The sequence below is a fragment of the Neopelma chrysocephalum genome, unplaced genomic scaffold (assembly GCF_003984885.1).
Source record: "Neopelma chrysocephalum unplaced genomic scaffold, ASM398488v2 Primary Assembly neopelma1_63, whole genome shotgun sequence".
In the NCBI taxonomy this organism is placed as follows: domain Eukaryota; kingdom Metazoa; phylum Chordata; class Aves; order Passeriformes; family Pipridae; genus Neopelma; species Neopelma chrysocephalum.
The window spans coordinates 9887025-9907602 of NW_020897720.1; the positions used below are offsets into that span (position 1 = coordinate 9887025).

The 20578-nt window shown below is 42.5% G+C and overlaps 1 protein-coding gene across 7 annotated transcripts in view; it reads right to left on the bottom strand.

Moving 5' to 3' along the window:
• Positions 1-20578, bottom strand: part of GRIA1 (glutamate ionotropic receptor AMPA type subunit 1) — a 120242-nt gene that overhangs the window by 16303 nt on the left and 83361 nt on the right. For all 7 annotated transcript variants that reach the window (XR_003534151.1, XM_027682938.1, XM_027682936.1 and 4 more), the window contains 3 exons: positions 19703-20073; positions 3524-3722; positions 2770-3017 (listed from right to left, as the gene is read on the bottom strand). Coding sequence is in view for 6 of the 7 variants with exons in the window: in XM_027682938.1 (XP_027538739.1) it covers positions 2770-3017; positions 3524-3722; positions 19703-20073 (818 nt within the window). In the remaining variant the exon portion in view is untranslated. The remainder of the gene's footprint in view (positions 1-2769; positions 3018-3523; positions 3723-19702; positions 20074-20578) is intronic.

The following is a 20578-nucleotide window of genomic DNA, read 5'->3' on the forward strand; positions in this document are numbered from 1 at the left end:
GACCCCAGGAAAGCTGACTTCTATTTTATGGAACTTTAATTTCAATATGGCTGTTCTGAAGAACTTGCCCTCACATATCTCCATCTCAAAAACCTCTCTATTTCTTGAGTCCAGACTCACATGGAATTTATTGAGTTTTCTTTCCTCTATTTTGGATAATTTGGCTTTTCCTCCTCTTTTTGATCACTTGTCCAACAGTGGAGAAGATCTCCTGCTGGGTGAATGAGTGTGTTTCGCAGCAGGATGACTATCTCATGCCAGACAGGATCACATCTTGACCTTGCTGGTGTTGAAAGGTGCAATTTCTGCCCTCCCTTCACAACCCTTCTCGGAGAAGGGTGCAAATGCAACTAACTTTTAACATCTGGAGGTCAAAAGATATTCACAGCCAGATTCTCCTAGGAGGAAGGAGTAAGTTGTTTTAGCAGCCCAAGAGACCAAACTGATGTCCTGAGAGGGAGGTTTGCACCTGTTACCTCATGTAGAATTATTTCTGGATTTTGAACCTTGTTTTCATTCCTCTGTGGCAAAATCTTGGCATTGCGCTCCCATGTAGAAGCTAGAAAGCATAGGGTGAATGCTCATGTAGCATCTCTCCAGGATCCTTTCCTAACCAGCTATCCTAAATGCAGGAAAACTGGTCTAGCTGCAATGCCCAGCTTCTAAAACACACCTGATCTAAGATAGGCCTGGGTCACAAACCTCCTCCAAACCTGGCTCAGAGCTTTTACTCCGTGGATGGAAGTGAGTGAAGATGGAGACTGAGTAAGAGACAGGCTGACTGTGCTGCACAGACGCCTCATGAACGTCACCTTGCTCAGGGCAACCTCTCACGACCCCAAGGGGGAAACAGACACTACATGATGACCGTAGGGAACTACTAATATTAAAACAATTACAACAACGGGAACAAAACAAACATAATGGGACAAAAACGGACAAGAACTGTTCCAAAGAAACACCATCGGATGGAAAATCAAGCATTCCTCCTTTGCAATTAGGCCCATAAGAAATTTGTTCTACATGCAGCCGGAATGAAAAAGAGGAAACAGAAAGAAAGGTTAGGAAGTTTTGGAATCATGCCTAGCAGAGGGATGTTTGGAGGGGCAAAAATAAAATGATTGATGCAATTTTTTTTCTCGTGGTTTATTTTTCTTACAAGAATGATAAATGGCTCCTTCATATGCCAAAAATTACAAGACAGGTAGGATGTTCCTGTTTGTTTGTTTTTATAATACCAAAATTAGGATACAAGATTGATTTTTAAACAAATAAATAAATAAATAGAATCAGCTCTGTATCCTAATTTCCATATTTGCAAGACTGAAAACAAACAGTGTAAAGTGTGCAACAGAAAGCATCTCAAAGCTGTGAGAATACGTCTACCCTCATTTGGAGAACTCTGAGTCATTTCAGAGCCTGAACCACACTGGATGCAGGAACTGCCTTCTGGACCATCTGCACTGGAGGTGCTGGTTGTCACCCGGAGGTGGTCACATCAGCTTCTCTAAAGATACTGCTGATATGGGAAGTGTTGAATCTAATGTGAGCTGACTTAAGAAATGTAGTAATCAAAATCCTTGGGTCTCATCCACTACCAGCTGATACATCTTTGATTCTCTGGGCTGGCTTTGGCTTGGGAGCTGTGTGACCAGACAAATCCTTCAGCAAATGCTCATCTGGTTCCTAGTAATACAGAGACCATGGCTTACATGTCTCTGCATTGGGTTATGTTAACACACAAGTGTAAGGTCACGCGTGTGCTTCTGGTCAACATGTTTTCATTAATAAATAGCTCAATAAATAACTAAATCAGTTGGAACGTCATTCTGATTAATTAAAGCTATAGTTCCTGAGAATTTACTAAATCCTTACAACTCACATTCCTCATGATTGTAATGTGAGGAACTTGCATGGCTGTTGCCAAAAAGAACCACACTTCTGATGTGGATCACCATCCCAGTTTGTGGACTATGGTAATCATGCTCTGAGCAGGTCAGTTTTCATGATGCACTTCGCGGGGGGGCAGATCATGTGCAGCACCATGGCTGTGTGCAGTGCCCAAGCTCTGCTACTCACTCAGCTCTGGGCTTTTGAGAGATTTTTCTTTTTAAAGGAAGCTCTCTGAAAATTTTTTACAGGTCAGCAGGTGAAGGCACGTGGCAGCTGCAGGTCTGGGCTCAGAAATGCAGTACTTGTGCCCCTTTGGACTTGCCATAAATTTGGCGCTTGCCAGGATCTGAATTGACTCAGTGAATGAAAATGCTCACCCTCTGCAGGGCTTTTCAAAACGGGCCTCCCACCTCTTCCAAACACCATTTCATTTAAGGAAACACCAAAATGCTTTCCCCATGAGAACTCCCTCTGCAAGCATGGATCCAAGCCAGGGTAATCCCATACTCTGCAAAGCTGTGCAGTTCACATGGCACAGGATGAGCGTCCCTTCCGGATAATGCTCTGTGAAACCAATGGTTACACCACAGCAGCCCCCTGCCATCACCTCATACAGCAGACACATTCATAGCAAGTGGATCAGCCAGGATCCAGTTTCCAAATGCAGGGCTTGAAGACTTAAATGCTCCCATTGCTGCTCAGTGGGAGGCGGGCACTATTCTTCTGCACATCACACTGAGTTTTCACACCCCTTTTCCTCCTCCCCCACCTCCTCGCTCAAGCTTTCGTGATTAGCATGGCAATGGAGATTGAACTGTGTGCATACATTGATTTGCTGGGTGGTTTGGCAAAAGGAAGCAAATCCAAGCTACTTACCTCAGTGCAGACCCCTTTGGCGTTGCAATACCATAGCCTTTGGAGTCCAAGTTACCTCCCACCTTCATGGTGTCGCAGGGCTTCCGCTGCTCGATGTACTCGTTCATGGTGGACTCCAAGAGGTATGCATACTTCCCTTTGGACTTCCTCACCCGGATCATCCCCTCTTCCGTCGTCCTCACAAAAACGGAGGGCTCAGCTGACTTCATGTATGTCCACATCTTCTCAAACACTGCTATTTTGGATCGCTGTGTAGGACAGCACAAACCCAACACAAGTGTTAACAGAGGTTTGGGTGCCCCCCGGCATTTCCAGCTTGGACTGAACACACATCCACATATCAGACGGGCCAAGGAAGACAAAAAGGGTGACAGGATGCTAATGAACCTCCTGCCACTTCTGCACCAGGGCCCAGATCAATCCCTCGTTTCTGCCACATATTTGTGTACGGAGAGATTTTGTGGATCAAACCAAGGGCAAGCCAAGCTGGAAATCAGGAGACAGTTTCTTTGGTAATTGCTCAGAGAAGCTCCTTGGTAATGTGGGGAAGCACACAGATATTCCATATTTGTGTTCACAATTACAGAATATCGTGTGTACTGGAGTCACTGCCAATCTTCTGGCAGGTCATAACATGATGAGGGGAAGCAAGAGAAAAAAAACAGATCTGAGCTGAGGATGAGAGAGGACAGGCCTGGAGGACTTGTCAAACAAGAGGTTAAGAAAAATGTTTGCATTAAAGTTTCCTTTTTACCCTAAAAAATTCCTTAGTGGAGCCAGCTTCCAGGGTCCCATAGGCAATTTCTGTCTGCTTGGCCAAGTCCTCTGCACTCTCAATGGGAGAAACCATCCTCTCCACGGTGAGGAAGGCAGCCAGGTTAGCTGTGTAGGAGGATATGATGATCAAGGTGAAGAACCACCAGACGCCACCAACTATGCGGCCGGAGAGAGACCTGGGCACAAAGGGGAGAGTCAAACAGGAGGAGGGTGAAAGTCCAAAAGCAGCAGCTTGCTCTTGCAGGCCCATCATTTACCTGGCCATTTACCCAAAGTCACGTTCTCCAGACACTTCCAGGGAAGCCAGAGGTCTATCTCAGCTCTTAATTTACTTTTCAAGGTGTCAGTGTAATCAGAGCAGGGATAAAAAGTGCACAGTGAAAAAAACCCCAGCAATAAACTGACTGAATTTGCTTTGATTTTCAATTCCTTTCAGGCTATATAATAATATCAATAATAAGATACGGATACAACCAAGAGAAAGTTTAGCTGGGCAGGGCATTGCCCATCCACAGCAGCTCTGACAAGGTTTGTGTTGTAGCATAGGCTCCGGGCAGGAAGAAGCACCAGAGCAGACACACAGCCCAGCTGTGATCACTCTGTCAGCTCCTCCATCACCTGAAGTTTAAAAATACAACCTCTGCGTTTTTCTGTAAGACATATTGAAGCTCAGAGAGGACTTACAGTCTTAATGAATAATTTGCCTACTGACATTCTCTGTTTTGTATTCAGCAGATGGTTAGACAAGATGTTCATAATAATGCTTTAAAATCTAGGTATTTTGCATTGGCTGCAATCAAATAGCCAGTTAACTGTAACCATTCAACAGCTGTAGAGGCAAATAAGTCAAGGAGGTATTAATTTAAAATAGAATCTTTTCAAATAGTTTTAAGAGTGGAAGATAATCTTAGAATGATGTGTAGTATTCATGCACGCTGTCTAAATTATTTATGTACTCCTTCTCTAAATGCAGACCACTATCCCAGACAGAACAGAACACACAGTGCTGTTTGATAAAGCCAGACAGCCTGACTAAAGAGGACCTGCCTGTGAGAAACACCATTTATTTCTCCATGGGGGATCATGTCTCAGTATTGCCTTTCTGCTGATCTGAGTCATGCCACAGAAATATGGTTTATCAGATGGTAACAGAGATATCCCAGTCCAGCTAAGGGCTAAAGTTAGGTGAGATAAATGTGACCATCGTGCCTCCCATCTGCAGAGAATACTCAGCCTGCAGGACTGTCAGCCCAAAAGACTTTACCTTTTGTTTCATATTTGGAGAGGGACTAGGGAGGGAGGCAGCTATGGATTCAACTCACACGTCTTCAGATTGATGAGGAAGAGGAAAAAATTAGTCTGAATGATGTGTGCTTAGGGAAGGAAGTGCTCAGGAAAGGCACAGAGGCATTAAACAAAAGTAACCAGATAATGTCAAATACAACAATCTCTGCTGATGAAGGCCACTTTGAGCTGGCAAAATCCATTTACATGGCAAATAATCACATTCATCTCCAGCTGCAAATTATACAGCCTTTCCTTCCTGATGAAGCTGGGATATTTCTGCAACTTGTTTCAATCCCTTCAGCGCCAGTCAGCCGAATTTCTGCCTCTAGACCCTCAATATCTTGGTGATATTCATTACCAGCTAATCCCACAGGTGCTGCCTGCCATCAGCTGCAGATGGCTTATGCTTCCCAGCTCTGCACCTGGCATTTACAGCATGGAAAAGTAACTATGGGGTATTGAGACTGGTAAGTAACAGGGAGGAGTGGGGAAAGAGGGAGTGGGGGCTGTAGTTCCTTTCTCCTAGGAAACAGGTGGGACAGGATGCATCATCTGGGCCGTGTTTGCTGCTGGTGCTGGTCATTCCTCCTCATGGCATGAGATGCTGTGAGAAGGGGAGTGAGTGTTCACTCTCATAGGCTGTGGAGGAAAGGAAAGGAGATCAGCAGCTTGCTATGTCTGACAGCATGGCTGGGGCTTCATGTGCATGATGTTTTGTTGCAGACACTGCTAGTGGGCAGTGTTTGCCCTCATTGCTGGATTGACGTGGAGCTGGAAGCTGCGAATCAAAACTGCTGTAAACACCCAGCAAACACTCAGCACATGGGCTCTACAGGACACGGTCCTTCGGCTCCGTGGTTGTGCAGCATTTAACACAAGGGAGAGCTGGCCAGTGGTGAAGGCTCTGTGAGGACAGAGCAGCACAGTAAAGAATGTAATAACAGTCGTGAAAAACATCACACAAGCAGATGCGATCCCATGTGACACCCCCACGGCTCAAGAGCAGTGAACACAGGTTAAACAGAACAATCTGAGTTCCCCTGGCTGATCATATTGTCTGTTTAGACTCTGAGCCAATGCCTGTTACTGCTTAACATGGCAAGTGCTTGGAAAGGCAATACCCATTACCATCTTGTTCAGCTACTTCTGTAGAGCAAGCAGGACAACAGCAGAGCCTCCATTGTGGGAAACATTTGCAAAAGTGCCTTTGTAATTTAGGAGATAATGTCCCATTTCTAGAAGTGACTTCAATACTAGGGAGCTAAAAGTCTGGTCAAAAACAGTGGGACTTAGAATTATGTTTATGTTCTAGTAAGAGCAGTCACAGAGGAGTAGGTGGACCTCATACTTGTAAGTCACTTTGAGGTTTTGAAAATCTCACTCTGGAGTTAGGTAACAGAAAATAACCTTCCCCTTGACTAACAAATGTTCTGCAGCTTGAGATCTAGCTCAAGTTATTTTCTCTTTGCTAATGAACAATATGGAGTTTAAATTCTCTTGCATGAATTTACGTGTCCCTATACCTGTTCAAGCATAACCTGAAAGCAATCAGCTCTCTGCTGACGAGTTAGTAACTCAGTCCTCTGCAGAGCTAAGGTGAGATGGTTAGCACATGGTTAGTACTTTCAAGATATGCTAAGGCTCAGATATTTGGATCTGTCTATTTATTCACATTAATTATCACAGTAGTACTTGCAAATAGCAGGATCTAAAAAAAAATCGGGCTAAAATAAGCAAGGATAAGAGTGAAAGAGGCTTTAATGAATGGCTAATTCTGGGATGCAGAAATGGACAAAATATCTAGATAGACTAGAACTGCACGTTTTTCAACCTGCGTTTTTCCTTCTGCACCTAGACTCTTTCCTGCACAACCTGAAGATATCTTGGTTTCTTCTTCTATCCCTGCCTGTGCTGTATAAAATCACACACATATCTGCACTTTTCTCCCAGACCTGGGATCCTCCTACCCCTCACAGAACACTGGTAAGAACAGGATGCTCCTTTCAAACAGTACCCTTGCAGAAGTAAGTAGTAAATACGGTGTCCTCATTATCCACAGTGCACAATCTACTTAAAATTAAAGCTGGCTGAGAACCAGGATTTCAACACCTTGAAAAACTCTGAAATTGTAAACAAAACCTTAATATACTCAATTGGAATGTAAAGATAACAGTCCCAAATGTCCTCTAAAATTAGCACTCCAAAAATGGTTGGTTTGGGTCTGTCCAAGCTTTGCCTTTTTCTGTTACTTAAAGTTTAATTTCTGAAAGAAATGCTAGATGGTACAATTTTGACATGGTAAATAATTTTGTTTCTTCTTTCTCATTACAAATAATATTCTTTTGGCTTTTATAATACATTCAGTCCTTACCTACCACATGTAAATTTAAAAGATAATTCTTAAATGTGCTATTTTATATCTGCCTAATGAAAAAACTGCAGATGACCAAGATGAAAATAATAATTTTGATTTTCTTACTTAGATGACTTTTTAAAAACCTTTCCTTGCAAAACCACCTGCATTTTGCCAGCAGAAAACAGAAAAGAATTGTGAGTTCCCTTTGTTCCCATGAAGAGATATGTTTTAATGTTTCAGTCTTAGCAGTGATGGATTCTTCACAGAAAAAGAAAATCATGGAACAATAATCTAATTTCTTAAAACAAAATGCAATCCTTGATCAAACACTTTTCTCTTTGATCTTATCCCTCATGGAAGGTAGGAAAAGCTGACAGGAATTTGCCTCTGCTTTGCCATCTTATTAGAAGAGCACAATACATTTTTGCAGAAACATTAGCAAGATCATCAGAAAATACATGAAGTAAACCTCAATGAAAAACTGCTCAAGCACCATCTCAGTTCTCTCCCACTTCTCCCTTCCCCCTCCCCAAATCCATTTCTTATGGAGAATTACACCTAAACTGACAGTGTTTTAATTAGAAGTGCAAATCTGGGATTCTAAAGCCATAGTTGCTCTGGGAGGATTTCCCAGATTTGCTGTTAAATTCAAGTCTAATAAAGGCTCACTTAGTCAACTGACATATTTGTCACTGAATGAATTTATGCAAAACTGTTGAAAGAAAAGCTCTTCTATGCTTGTGCTACTGATTGTGGGTCAAATCCACTTTTGGTCTTCTACCCACACAGAGCCTCTGATCTCCAACACTACTTGGTGAATTTGATACTGATCTAGACAATTTCGTGGTTTTATCTGAAGTCTGACTCAGTAGTGGATTAGTTGCAAACATTTTGCTCCAGTTTTGCTCTCGTTTTAAGCAAATTTTCAACATTAGACTTTGTGAATGCAAAAAGCTTTGCTTTTTCTCTGTGTCACAGACCATCTGACATAATTGTACTCATCATTTTCTCTCCAACCCTGACATGAACCCTGGGTTTGCTCAAAAAGTCTGTGAATAGTCACAGACAGAGGAAGAAACTCAGCGTGGAGTTGTGGAGCTGGGAACAGCTCTGGGTGTGTCCATCACACACAGACTGCAACCCTCTTATCCTCTTATGCTCTGCTATGCCACAGATAGTTTTGAATGAGCTAACAACTGTTTGTCACAAAATTGAAGTGATTTTATCCCATGTTTCTCTGTCCATGCTGTAATATTAATTTTCTTGTCATATTAGCTTGCTTTTACTTATATTGAACCCCACCTCCTGATACAAGAGTCTGAAATCCCAGCTGCAGTGCTGGGCTTTAACATGAAGTGTTAGGAAAGCCCTTACAAACACAGATTTAAGAATGTTTTCTAGTGACACTCTCATTTATCTCTCCCAGTGGTACAAATTCCTTCCTCATCTCTCCTCACAACTTTTCTACAGAGCTTACAGCTACATATTTTGCCTCCCTGTGGGTAACATTAACTAGTGAGACAGGGTAAGGAAGCTGAGGGTGCAGAGGTACTGCATGTTGTTTCTCTCCTGCTTTTCTTTCTCTAATTCTTGCATTAAAAAAAAAAAAAAGTTAAAAAATTTGTAACTTTTTTATATGGGGTGGAGATCTGCTCTTTCTCATAATTTCAGGCAAACCATGCCAGTTCATGTGATCCCCAAAGCCAACATGCTGGAAGGAGGAAATCTGGATACCAGAATCCCAGCAGGAGTCCTTTTAAGGAGGGGCCTTGGGGTTGCTCAGTATGTAAATACTTCAACAACTGAACGTGCTGGCTGCAAATATGCAGAATCTCCCAGATTCAACAGGAGGATGTGTATCTGTGAGGCTTTAATTATAAGTTATAGTTTATTTACTGTTACTTTCTGCCTCAGCTAATGGCCTTGGACAGCAGTATATGCTCTCTTTCCTACTGTTTCATCTCTTCTTTTGCACAATATGTTGGCACTTTTTTTTCCCTTCAGTTTCCCTTTAGTGGGCAAAACCTCATTCTAAAATGAGTTTTCCTGCTTAGTCAGAAATGCATCATGCCACTTGTGGTTCTCCAGTCATTGGAGCTTGGATTGCTGCAGTGCTAAGTATAAGCATGACTGCATGGAGCAGCTACGTGCTGTTTTCAAGGCATTCACTTAGCATTTTGACAGGCAAGAGGTACCTAACATCCTAATCAGAGGCCTAGCATCCAAGAGCTGGGGTTTTTTTGTTCCTTGTGAAGCCCTGCTACTTTATGGGATCCAAGGTAGCTTACTTCATCTCACTAATTCAGTTCCCAGCTGTGGGAGAAGAGGATGAATCACATTTATGAGCCTCTGCTGGGTAGGTGGCCTGAAGCATTGGCCACCAGGTGGAATTTACCTCTGATCTGCTTCTTTGCCCAATTCCCCTTCCTGAGACGCTCAATACCAGCAGGCAGAGGCAGCATCAAACGGGCCCAGCTATGCAGAGGGTGATGTATGTACTCAATAGCACTTTGCAGGTTGTGCCCTCCCGTGGTCCTCAACTGACAAAAAATGAAGCCTGTGGATACACAACCAACACAACTCTCCTGCTCAACTAGTATGGTGTTGGAAGCAGTAGATGCCAAGCAAACATGGACTGACATGGGCAGAAAGCCCCCTTCAACTTCAGCAGGACCCATGGACCACCCATGGTATAAAAACACTCCCACAGAGCAGAACTGCAGGACTGAGGTAAGTCCTTCATTGAGGGACCTGCCATCCCTGCACAGCATCCCCAGCTGCTGAAATGAGATGTTTGTTCCTCAAATTGCAGGATAATACACTCAACTCTTCCAGAGGGCTGCTAAAAACATTGCAAATACAGGGCTAGAATAGAGGGGTGAGGTGGAACCCTAAAAAAAAAGAAGAGTGTAGTTGAAAGGCAGAAGAGGTAGATCCAAAGAAATACACTGTCATCCTATTAAGTAGAGGCACAGTGTGCCCCTCTGTGTTGTAAACAAGGTAGTTTAAGGGATGAGTGCTTAGATAGTGGTTTGCTGAGAAGCACGTGGTCACTTTGGGCTGCTTGGCAGCTCTGGAGAAAGGCAAAGTCATCCCTCTTCTGCAGTTTTGCCAGCTTTCACTACAAGGAAAAAAAAAAACCCTGACTCTTGTCATGCCTTTGAGCAAAAATTTCACTGTAAAAAAGGCTCTTCACATATTTTTCTCACTCTGGTGACATTTATTCGCTTTGCTGAGAAAAAACTCACAAGGTGACAAGCATAAAAATTTGTCAGAAACAGTTGCTGGAGAGCCCCAGGAGATTCATTACTCAGGAACTTCCTCAACCTCAGGTGGCCCCAAATTTAACAGCACTCATCCTTCTTTCTAAACAACGGCCTATAGGGCCAATGTCCTTTGCTGAGTTGCAGGATTCCATATGCTCTCCCACAGCCTGCTCTTCAAAGCCTGCTTAATGAAAAAGCTTTTTTTTTTCTTTTCCCAAAGATTTAATATGTTTTGGATTGTAAGATACAAGTTCTTCATTTTTCCAAGATCCTCTTCAGCCATCTACATGTGCTTATGATTTAGAGCTCTTTTTCTGAGACTTCTGGGCAATGCTACAACAACCTAGTTCAGACTTCCTCTTCCAGAGTGCCTTGCCTTGGTTCATTTTGCTCTATTTTTTTTTTTTTTGGTCTGTTTTTGTCAGATTTCCTAATCTGATGAGAGAAAGGTCTTCTTCTGGGGGCAGAGTACTTTTTGCACTGGAGGATTTTCACTCTGAGCAATATTTCAAATATTCCCTTCATTTTCTCTCTCATTTCTAATTTAAAATGTGATCCCTCACCAAGACTGTACAAGTTGGATTTTGTCTACTTTCACTTCTGAGCCTTTCTTTTTTGTACAAGGGCATGCTGCATCCCTTGTAGAAGTGGTGAGGAATGAATCTCCTCTCCCCATACAGTGTTTTCAGAAGAGCTTTATCTGCACAGATGTGCCTGTCTTTTAACATTAAAACTCCCAAACTGTGAAGGAAAAACATGCTCAGTGCTTCTGCTGCCCCTATTTCACCTGCTAAGATTCATTTGGTGATTTTTTAAATTTTTTTTTAAGGTTTTAGAAGCACTGCTGAGATGAAAAGCTGACCCCTTCGTCTGTTTTCCTCTCCACAGCCTGAGATCTTGTTTCTTATTGAGAGCTTCAAGAAATGGAGAGAAAATTCCTCCTATGGGAGAGCATCCTATGCACTTGACTCCTGCAGCTGGACCCTCGTGGACTCTTCATCATGTCTCACACCTACAGACAGTGTACAACTATTTATTTTCACTGTTTTTCCCTTTCACCATATGAGGAGTCATCTTCTTCTTTTCTACTCCTCTGTTCACACATTTGCCTCCTATTACTTCTCATCAGACTGTGTTGGGAGAATTCATTAGTGTATATAACATGCTTTGAAGTTGTCCAAATAACGGTGATGTAACACTTTTGCACTTCTATAGACTCTTTTATCTGAAGATCAAAGTAGTAAGTTATGATTACCATGATTGGATTATTGCTGCTTAGCCTTTGGATCTAAGGGTAAGCAGCAACTCTTCTGGGTAGGCACTAATCAGAATTACTGCATGATTTTATTAAATAGATTGAATGCCATAAAGTGTGCTGCTGCTCAAAGACAGGGGTGTGTATATGAGCTGTGTGTCCTCTCCTGCCATTTGAGGATAAGAATCAGGTGGTGTCTGGTTGCCACTTGGCTCCTTTGATCCATGTGAAAATGGAAGGAAGGCCAAGATACCAGCATGGAGGACTTCAGAGGTGACACCATGCTCTGCCCTCTCCAAACCCAGACCCCATCCAAGCATACAAGGCTTTTGCCCTGATTTCTTAACACGACCCACATTTTGCTTTTCCCAGTTACTCAGCTCCATCAACCCTTTCACAATGGGTAACATAGTACCTCTGTCCTGTTTCAGTAAGTTTGTCTTCACCTGCTCACCATTTTGGGGGGTTAAAATGGACATTGCTTGGCGTACAAATGCATTCCTGAAATTTTCATGGAAAGGGCGTATGGGGCTTCCCCAGTTATCAGGACAAGTAGTTGGGATGAAATCTGGGACAAAAGCAGAGTCAGTACAATAAATCCCAAACTCCAGTGGAATAAAGGAAGGACTCTGAGCCTCCCAGTGGAAGGGTCATGAGGTTTGGGCCAGATGTGGGGATGAAAGCAGCAAAGAGCAGCTGTGGATGCTTTGTGTGTTGTGAGCCAGAACAATCTGAATTGAGGGGTTCAAAGCTCATTCAACTGTGTATCCAGTGGGGGTGCACATGATATCTCAGTGCTGATAAAAGTGATGTACAGCATATGGAAGAGTTAAGTGGGGCTTCCCTGTGAAAACATGCTCAGGGCTTCCCGTCTTAGCTACAGAATTTTTCTGGAGTGCAAACACTGAAGCAATGTGTGACAGGTGGCCTCGCAGAGGGCACCACTTCAGGGAGGTGGAGGTCATTCAGCTCCTCACAATCCTTATTCTTTGACAAAAACACTTGGCAATCGACCTACCCATTAGAGAGACAACCATGCACAGTCCTGACTGCAGACCCCAGCTGAGCCAATTGCTCAGGAACAACTTGTTATCAAGAGGAAAGAAAATGAAAAGAGAAGGTGTGCTTCTCTTACTGACTGAAAATCAGCCAGTCAGAGAACAATGTAACAGGGAGCCCCTGCAGCCTCACAGGGTCTCCTGCTGGAGTTGGGGAGAAGGATATATCTCAAAGGCACCCCTATAAATCTTGGGGTTACTCATGATCCTGAGCCAGTGCCCAGCACTAGAAACACAGGCAGCACATGCCATTTCCACGTCAGAGATCATAGAATCATAGAATGGTTTGGGGTGGAAGGGATTGGCATGGACACCTTCCACTATTCCTGGTTGCTCCAAGTACCATCCAGCACGGCCTTAGACACTTCCAGGGGTGGGGCAGCTGCAACTTCTATGGGCAACCCATGTCAGTGCCTCACCACCCTCAAAGTAAAGAGTTTCTTCCTAATAACTAATCCAAATCTACCCTCTTTCAGATGCCCTAAGAGATTAAAAAAATGGGCAAAGCACTTTTCCCCCTGCTATTTTTAACTTTGTTTTCAATGAAAAAATGTGAGAAACCTTTATTTAGTCCTGAAGAAAGAAATTGCAAAAATATTTTTAGCTTGATATATCTGCTTTTGAATGAAGGGTCTGATGATTTATTTTAAACACAGCTGGTGGAACGATTAGTGAATCTGTCACTCAATGGGGGGAGTTTCAGCAAATTTCTTGCTGCCCCCCAGCAACCTCAATGCTAAAGGCCTGAAGTCAGAGCTGTGGGAGAGTGACTAGATATGCCTGATAGGGAAACCATCCTGAGGAAGTATCTTGCAGATCAGTGGAGGAAACATTCATTACCTCTGCAGCATTTAGACATTTTCAGACATTCAAAAGACTAATTTTTCCTTTACGGATGGAATTGCATTTTCCCAACAATACTCTCCTGGTTGGTTATTTCCTTCTTCTGAGTCCTCCGTATCCTTCAGCATTTTCCCAAATGAAAAAAGAGGATAGCAAGAATGACTATTTTAAAAGAATTTCCATTTTCCCCTGGCTGCCACATTCTGGTTGCCATGGAAGTGCGCAGACTCCAAAGGGGACTGTTTAGTTAGATATTGTGCAATTTGTCAAGCTGCTCCTCTGGTGAGTCACTTTAAGAGTGTTTCAGAAATAAGTATGGTCATCAGTTCCTGGTGATTTGCAAGTGCTGCTGTTACCCTGTGACCTGAATTTCCTCTCCCTGGACATAATTAACTCTACCAGGTAGAGATAATTGCAATATCATTTGATACACTTCTGAAAGGAAAGAAGACTTTTCTAGAAACTGAAATCCTGATTTTTTACTTTTATTCTCAAAAGACCAAACCCAGCTCACCAGTTCAAGCAAATTGCCAAAAAAAAAAAAAAATTAACTTAAGATTTGTCCCTATAGAATCATTAAGTCTGGAAAAGCCCTCTAAGATTATCGAGTCCAAGTTCACCATTAAACCATGTCCCAAGAGCCACATTCACATACACTTTGAACACTTCCAGGGATGGTGATTCCACCATTTCCCTGGGCAGCCTGTTCCAATGCCTGACCACTGTTTCAGTGAAGAAATTTTTCCTCAAATCTAATCTGAACCTCCCCTCGTGCAATTTGAGGCCATTTCCAAGGCAGATGCTTCAAGTGTCAGAGAAGACGCTTACTGAAATCAAGAAGAGTCATCAAATAAACACCAAGGCTCAGCCTTCATTTCAGGAAGGAATTAAAATCTTTTTGATTGCTAAATGCAGCTGGTTCTAATTTCTCTAACTGTAAATTTTTAGCAAAATAAGTAAGTACCCTGCAAATGTAAGTTTACAAAGGATAGGACAGAAATAATTCCCTTGAAAAAAATCCAAATTGAATCTCTCACTAAAAAAAAATAAATTTTTTTTTCTAACCAATTTCTGATTTATATCTTGCCTAAAACTGGATAGAATGTTTCAGTACTACGAACATCCAGATGAAAATTTAAAAGTGCTTCTGTCTTTCAAAATCTGTAGAGACTCGTTTAGGAAAATAAACCTCAACAATTTGTGGAGCAATTTTACTGTTATTTCCACCAGTTCTATGGCTGAAGTCTCTTGTGACTTCTTTTCAATTGATCTAAAAAGAAATGTAAATAAACAGGAAAAATAGCAGAAGAAAACGCTCAGCATTAATTACAGGTACATAATAAATACCATATTTGCTCTTCCACAGACAAACCGCTATGATTGACTGCAGCAGAAAGCCTGCAAAGGAGTGCAGTGAACACAAGCCTGGCTGCACTCAGTATAGATCAGCCAGAGCACTGTTTCCATGTCACAAAATACAAATAACGATGTCCACAAGATGCCCATAAATAATAGATGGTATCTAATGACTGGAGAGCAGCCAGCATTTATCTCTCTCCTTCCTGCCTCTGAGTGCATCCATTCATCATCTCTGCAAGCAAACCTCCCTACACAGCACACCCCAGCCAGGGGTCACCGCTCCGCACGTGCCACTGCACCCTGCACAGCCTCCGGGTCTGGGCTCTGCAGGCAGGTTAAGACCTGGTTAACTCCTCATCCCAAGCCAGTGGAAGGGTGGATCAGGTCTTGTGCCGTGTCTCCTCGCACACATTAAACACCACGGTGCTCAGGGCACACTGGTGTGACCCAACCACTTCCCAGCTGTGGTATAATAATACAATACAGCGCAATACAAGACACCTCACAAATTTCACAGAATACCCTGAGCTGGAAGGGACCCACAAGGATCACTGAGTCCAGCTCTTAAGTGAATGGCCCATACAGGGATCAAGCTCACAGCCTTGGTGTTATGAGCACTATTCTCTAACCAACTGAGCAGATCTCAGGGTCCCCGATGCACAGAGCAGCACAGAGAAGCACAGAGTCTCTTCCTGCACCTGCATACCTTCTGGGGCTCTCAAAATGTCTCCTGTCAAGCCTGGCTCTCTCCCAAGCACAGGCTGTGATGAAAGCTTCATCCACCATTTCACTTCCCTGGATGCCCAGGGCATCTCCAGCTCTGTTCTCAGTCAAAAGATCATAACGAGTGATTTCAAGCTGTGTTGTCCAGGTATTGTGAGATGATGCCCTGTTTGGTCATGATATGAGCATACATTTTCCTTCTACTCACAGTGTATTTTGATCTGAATTCAAAGTACATGTGTTTTGTTTCTACAATACAGTATAAAGAGACCCCCCCAAGACACTGGGCTAATTTTTTGAGATCTTTATTGAATTTTACTCTGGCAGGGCACAAAGGATGCCTGCATTTACTGTATGATGCTGTGTGATATTTATCTTCCTCTCAAACTTGAGTCAGGACAACACATCTATAGTCAATTCAGCTGAGAGAAACTGTGTCTGTTCTATCTCATGGTTTCTTCAAATGAAGAATAACTATCCTTCTGGAAGATCTATTTTAACCAAATATGTTTTATTTTAGTCTAACATAAGTTTTCTGAGTCACAGGAAGAGTAATTGGATTAAATTTAATAGTCTCCAATATACAAGAAGTCTCTTTTGGGCTCAAACCATAAGAAGCTACACATTCGGAGATAACAAAAAACAAAGATCAAGATAGGAAGCTGACAAGAAAAATATCTATTTTGCTCCCTGCTATTTCATCCTTTTCACAACAATCAAATAATTTATTTTGCAGAAAATGATGGAGCAGATGAAAAGTTCAGATTCCTTGTTTTGCTGCAGAGGAGGTTGGGAAGCCCAAACACCCCCTCAGTCTCCTTCTCAAAGGCCTCAGGTCCGTCCTAACGAAGGAATGGCAGCAACGTGCTGGATGATAGGAAGGTCTTACTCTCCACAGCTGCTAAACACTGCAGTTATTTTAAGCTCTGAAAACAATTTATCAAATTACAGTTCTGAAAAATGGTATAATGTGAGTCATATTTACTTCACATTTCTCTTTCTGCAGGCTCTTGCTATTGGCTGTGGGTTATTTATTACCTCCGATGCCTGCTCTGAGAAGCTCCTTCCTGGGTCTGTATTTCACATTTAATGAGTGCTTTTGCAATTTCATGACTGTTTTCTGAAGCTAAGGTGGCACTTTGAAAAGCCTAATGGTTTATGGCCCGTTTCAGACTTCGCTGATTCCTGCCTGTTACTATGTACACGAAACCACACGCAGCTCCAGCTGCTGCTTCTCCCCCTTTCTGCTCTTTGTCAGCCCATGGAAAGCTTTATGGGCATCAACAGGGACTATCTCACCTCAACAAGGGCAAATTAATCCATGGGACTGTATCACATCCAATGGGGCCACTGGTCAGTGATGGTGCAGAAGGTGGACCACACACTCCAGTGGGAAATGTCCAAGAGCTCACGGCCTCCTTAGGTTGTAGCTACGTACCTACAATTGAATAATTCCATTTATTGCTCGGGGAGGATGGATTCCTTGCTCATGCTCAAGTTGCAGCATTCAAAGGCACGACACAGACTGCCACCAGCTCCAGCTGGGACTCTCCATGACTGGTTACTGCCTGGCCTTTGTCACACTCTACCACTCTATGCTTAGACATGAAAGCTTCAGAGCTTCAAGGACACCAGTTGACCTCATGCAAAGAAGCTGTGAGCAGGTAACCCACAGATACACTGCCTTGGCCATCCACAGATCATCAGATTCACAGTGTGCCTTTAAAGTCCTTGGTAGGTTGTCACCAGCATACTTAAAAGCCTGTTTAAAGTTCTGCCTCGTAAGACTGTCCTTAAAAAAGGACAACACTTTCCTTCAAAAGCAAATTTTTGTCTCTGTGGGGGACTGAAGTTCCCTGGGGACTGGTCTGAGACTGAGGAACTCACATTTACAAGAGCAAGTTGTTGCTGCAAACCTCACCACCCGCTGTGCTGAGTGATGTGTCTGCGGTTTTGATCTTACTTTTTTTTTTCATGATAAATACATAGTGGCATATGCACTTAAAACAAGTGTGCTCTGGAAAAAAAAAACAAACCTCCAGACAAATTTCCTCTGCTCCTTTCCAGAACAAAACAGAAATAAACAACCCAAAATCTCCACAAAAACAAAATACACCCCTGCACTTGCTCCCTTCTGCTGGGGAGAGAATGACAGAACAGATGTATAACAGAAGCTATTTATGTTGGTTAATACATTACTGAGGAGATGCTGAGAGATTGTAGTGATAAGTTTAGAAGCAACTATATAGGAAATATATTAGAATAGAGCAGATCCCCACCTGCCCACAATGTTGTTCTACCAAGTGTTCATTTCTAAGTGATGTGTCACAGAAATCCTGCACTGGGTTCATGTGAAAAATACATGTGAAATACGGAGCGCGCTCGGAGCCTTTCTGTACAACAACATCCTACAGAAATTCTCACTCTTCTGCTTCCTCCTTCCTTTCACATTTCACAGAAATGTCCCTCTCCACTCACAACCATCCCAAGGAGCTGTACTTAGAGTACAGGGAGTTATAATAATTCCCCTATTTAATTTTTAAAATTTTCTCTTCATGCAAATGATTGTAGTCAGAAAGTGCTCTTGTGTTCCACGGGAAAATATTGCTTTCAATGAAATTGTAATTTTCATTATCAGGATGATTAAATCAACAAGATTAAAATAACAATGATAGAATCACTCATTTCCCATTTCAAAGTAAAATAAAACAACACTTTGAAATGGTGATTCAAAGCATGTTATTTAGCTAGAGCAAATCTTGTTATTTGAATCAAACCCACTGAACTTTCCCTGACACTTTTTATTAAAGATGTTACCAAATTTGCTATTCCTCAAAGTCTCAGCTTTTCACCTCGTCACGCTCCTCCTTGGATTAGAAACCACCTATTGAAATGTCCCCAAAGGAAGACATTCTCTTTCCTAAATAAGAATAACAGTGACAAGAACAACAATGAGAATGAAAATGACAATAACCTCATCCTAAGGCACGGGGGCTGTGTTACAAGACAGCAATAAAGTTGAAACTCCCTCTGATTCAGACTTTCTGAATGCTCTGCCTGAACTCCTACTAATCAATGATAAGATGATAAAACCTTCCTCAAAGTGGCCTGCAGGCTGTTATTTCTCTGATATCCCAAGCTCGTTAATATTTGGACGAATTGGCATCTGATAGCCAGCAAGGTGGTGCCCGATCTTCCCCACCATCCCCTGCTGAGCTGCGCAGGGTTACCTCTACTTGTTGTTGGAGCTGTGCCTCCCTCTCAACCCCTGAGGTTTGATGCCACCCCATCATGCTAGAAATCAACCTCTGCCTACTGTCTTCACCCAGAAGACGTGTATTTGTGTTGAAACTTCCTTTGAAGAGGAGGGAGACAAAGACCCAAAAAGGAAGGAAAAATTATGTAAAAGTAATCAAAAGAGTCATTCACCAAAAAGATCTTTTAGGAACTCTTTGGGCTTTGAGTCTTACTGAACTTTCAGGCAGCAGAACTATTAGCTGAAATGGGAACCAGAATGAAACTCAGTCCTTCTCTAACCTTTCTAAAGGCCAATGACAATTAAAGCCACTCAGTGTGCTCCATAGTGTTTAGGACAGACCATATAACTTTTCACTGGGCACTTACTATATTATTTCTCCCTACTTGGCTGGATTTTTTTATCTTCCTTATAATGTTAAAATTATCTTATTTCTATTTCTATTCAACAAAATAAATGACAGACAAAAATTGTTCTCAATTGGGTGGCTTTAGAAAATTTTGTTTTCATTTCTGTAAATCCCCTCTAAAGATCTCCCCAAGACAAATTTAAATGGTATTTTTATGGTCTCAGTTTTGAGGTCCCAAGTTCACAGCTGTGAGATCCTTGGATCCTTTCTGAATTTGTAACTGATTCACAAAACTACACTGTGGTTCATGAAGGAAGGTCAAAGAGGAACCTCTTCAGCCCCAAAGCAACAGAAAGATTAAACCACGTGAACTGGAAGAAAGTTCAGTGGGGAAGGCAACCCACCTTGGAGAAATATCACATCCTTGCTGCATGAAAGCTCCTAGGGAGAACCAGAGACTGTTGAATATCCCAAACTCATTCGTCTGGTCATTGGCCGGCTGGTCCCGTCCTTCCTCGAATTCCTCAGTGTGCCACTCGTAGGGGCTGAAGCGACTCACCAGGAAGAGGACAACACTCACTCCAATGTAGGCAAAAACAATGCACATCCATATCTCGTAAGCCAAAGGATCCAGAAACGAAAAAACTCCAGGTTTGGACTTTTGAGGTTTTTTTATCATTATAGAGATGCCTAAGCTCATGAACGGTTTGGAGAAGTCTATAACTTCTTCTCGAACCAGCGTGATGGTTAATGGTGCCACAGCCACATCCGCCCTCTGAGAAGGAGACAGAAAAGAGATTTGCAAACTTGGGATAAAACACATCTACTAACTCCAGCTTATATTCCTTTGATCTCTGTTTAACCCCGCTATCTCGGAAGAAATCAGACAAAACCAATTGCAAGAGGAAAGTTAAAAAGGGAAAGCCCATAATATTGGTGGATTGCTTCCATTCTATCACTGCTGATTACCAGATCTGTTTCAAAATCACAGTGTTTTCTTTTTGCAGCCATCTGACTCTTCGTATCTGACTTATCCACTCATGTCACAGTCTGATGCAGATGATTTTCCCTAAAAGAGCTTTATCATCCAGACATCAAAAGAAGTAAGGAAAGGCCAATCTCCTGATAAAGGATGTCAGGATGTTTACTTCCATCAGAAACTGCTTTTTGATTGCATAACTGATGCAGGAAAAGAGGGAAAATGTTCCAGGCAACACTGATGTGCACTCTGCATTTATTTTGCAATCCATCTTGGACATGGAGAGGCAAATGCATTGAAA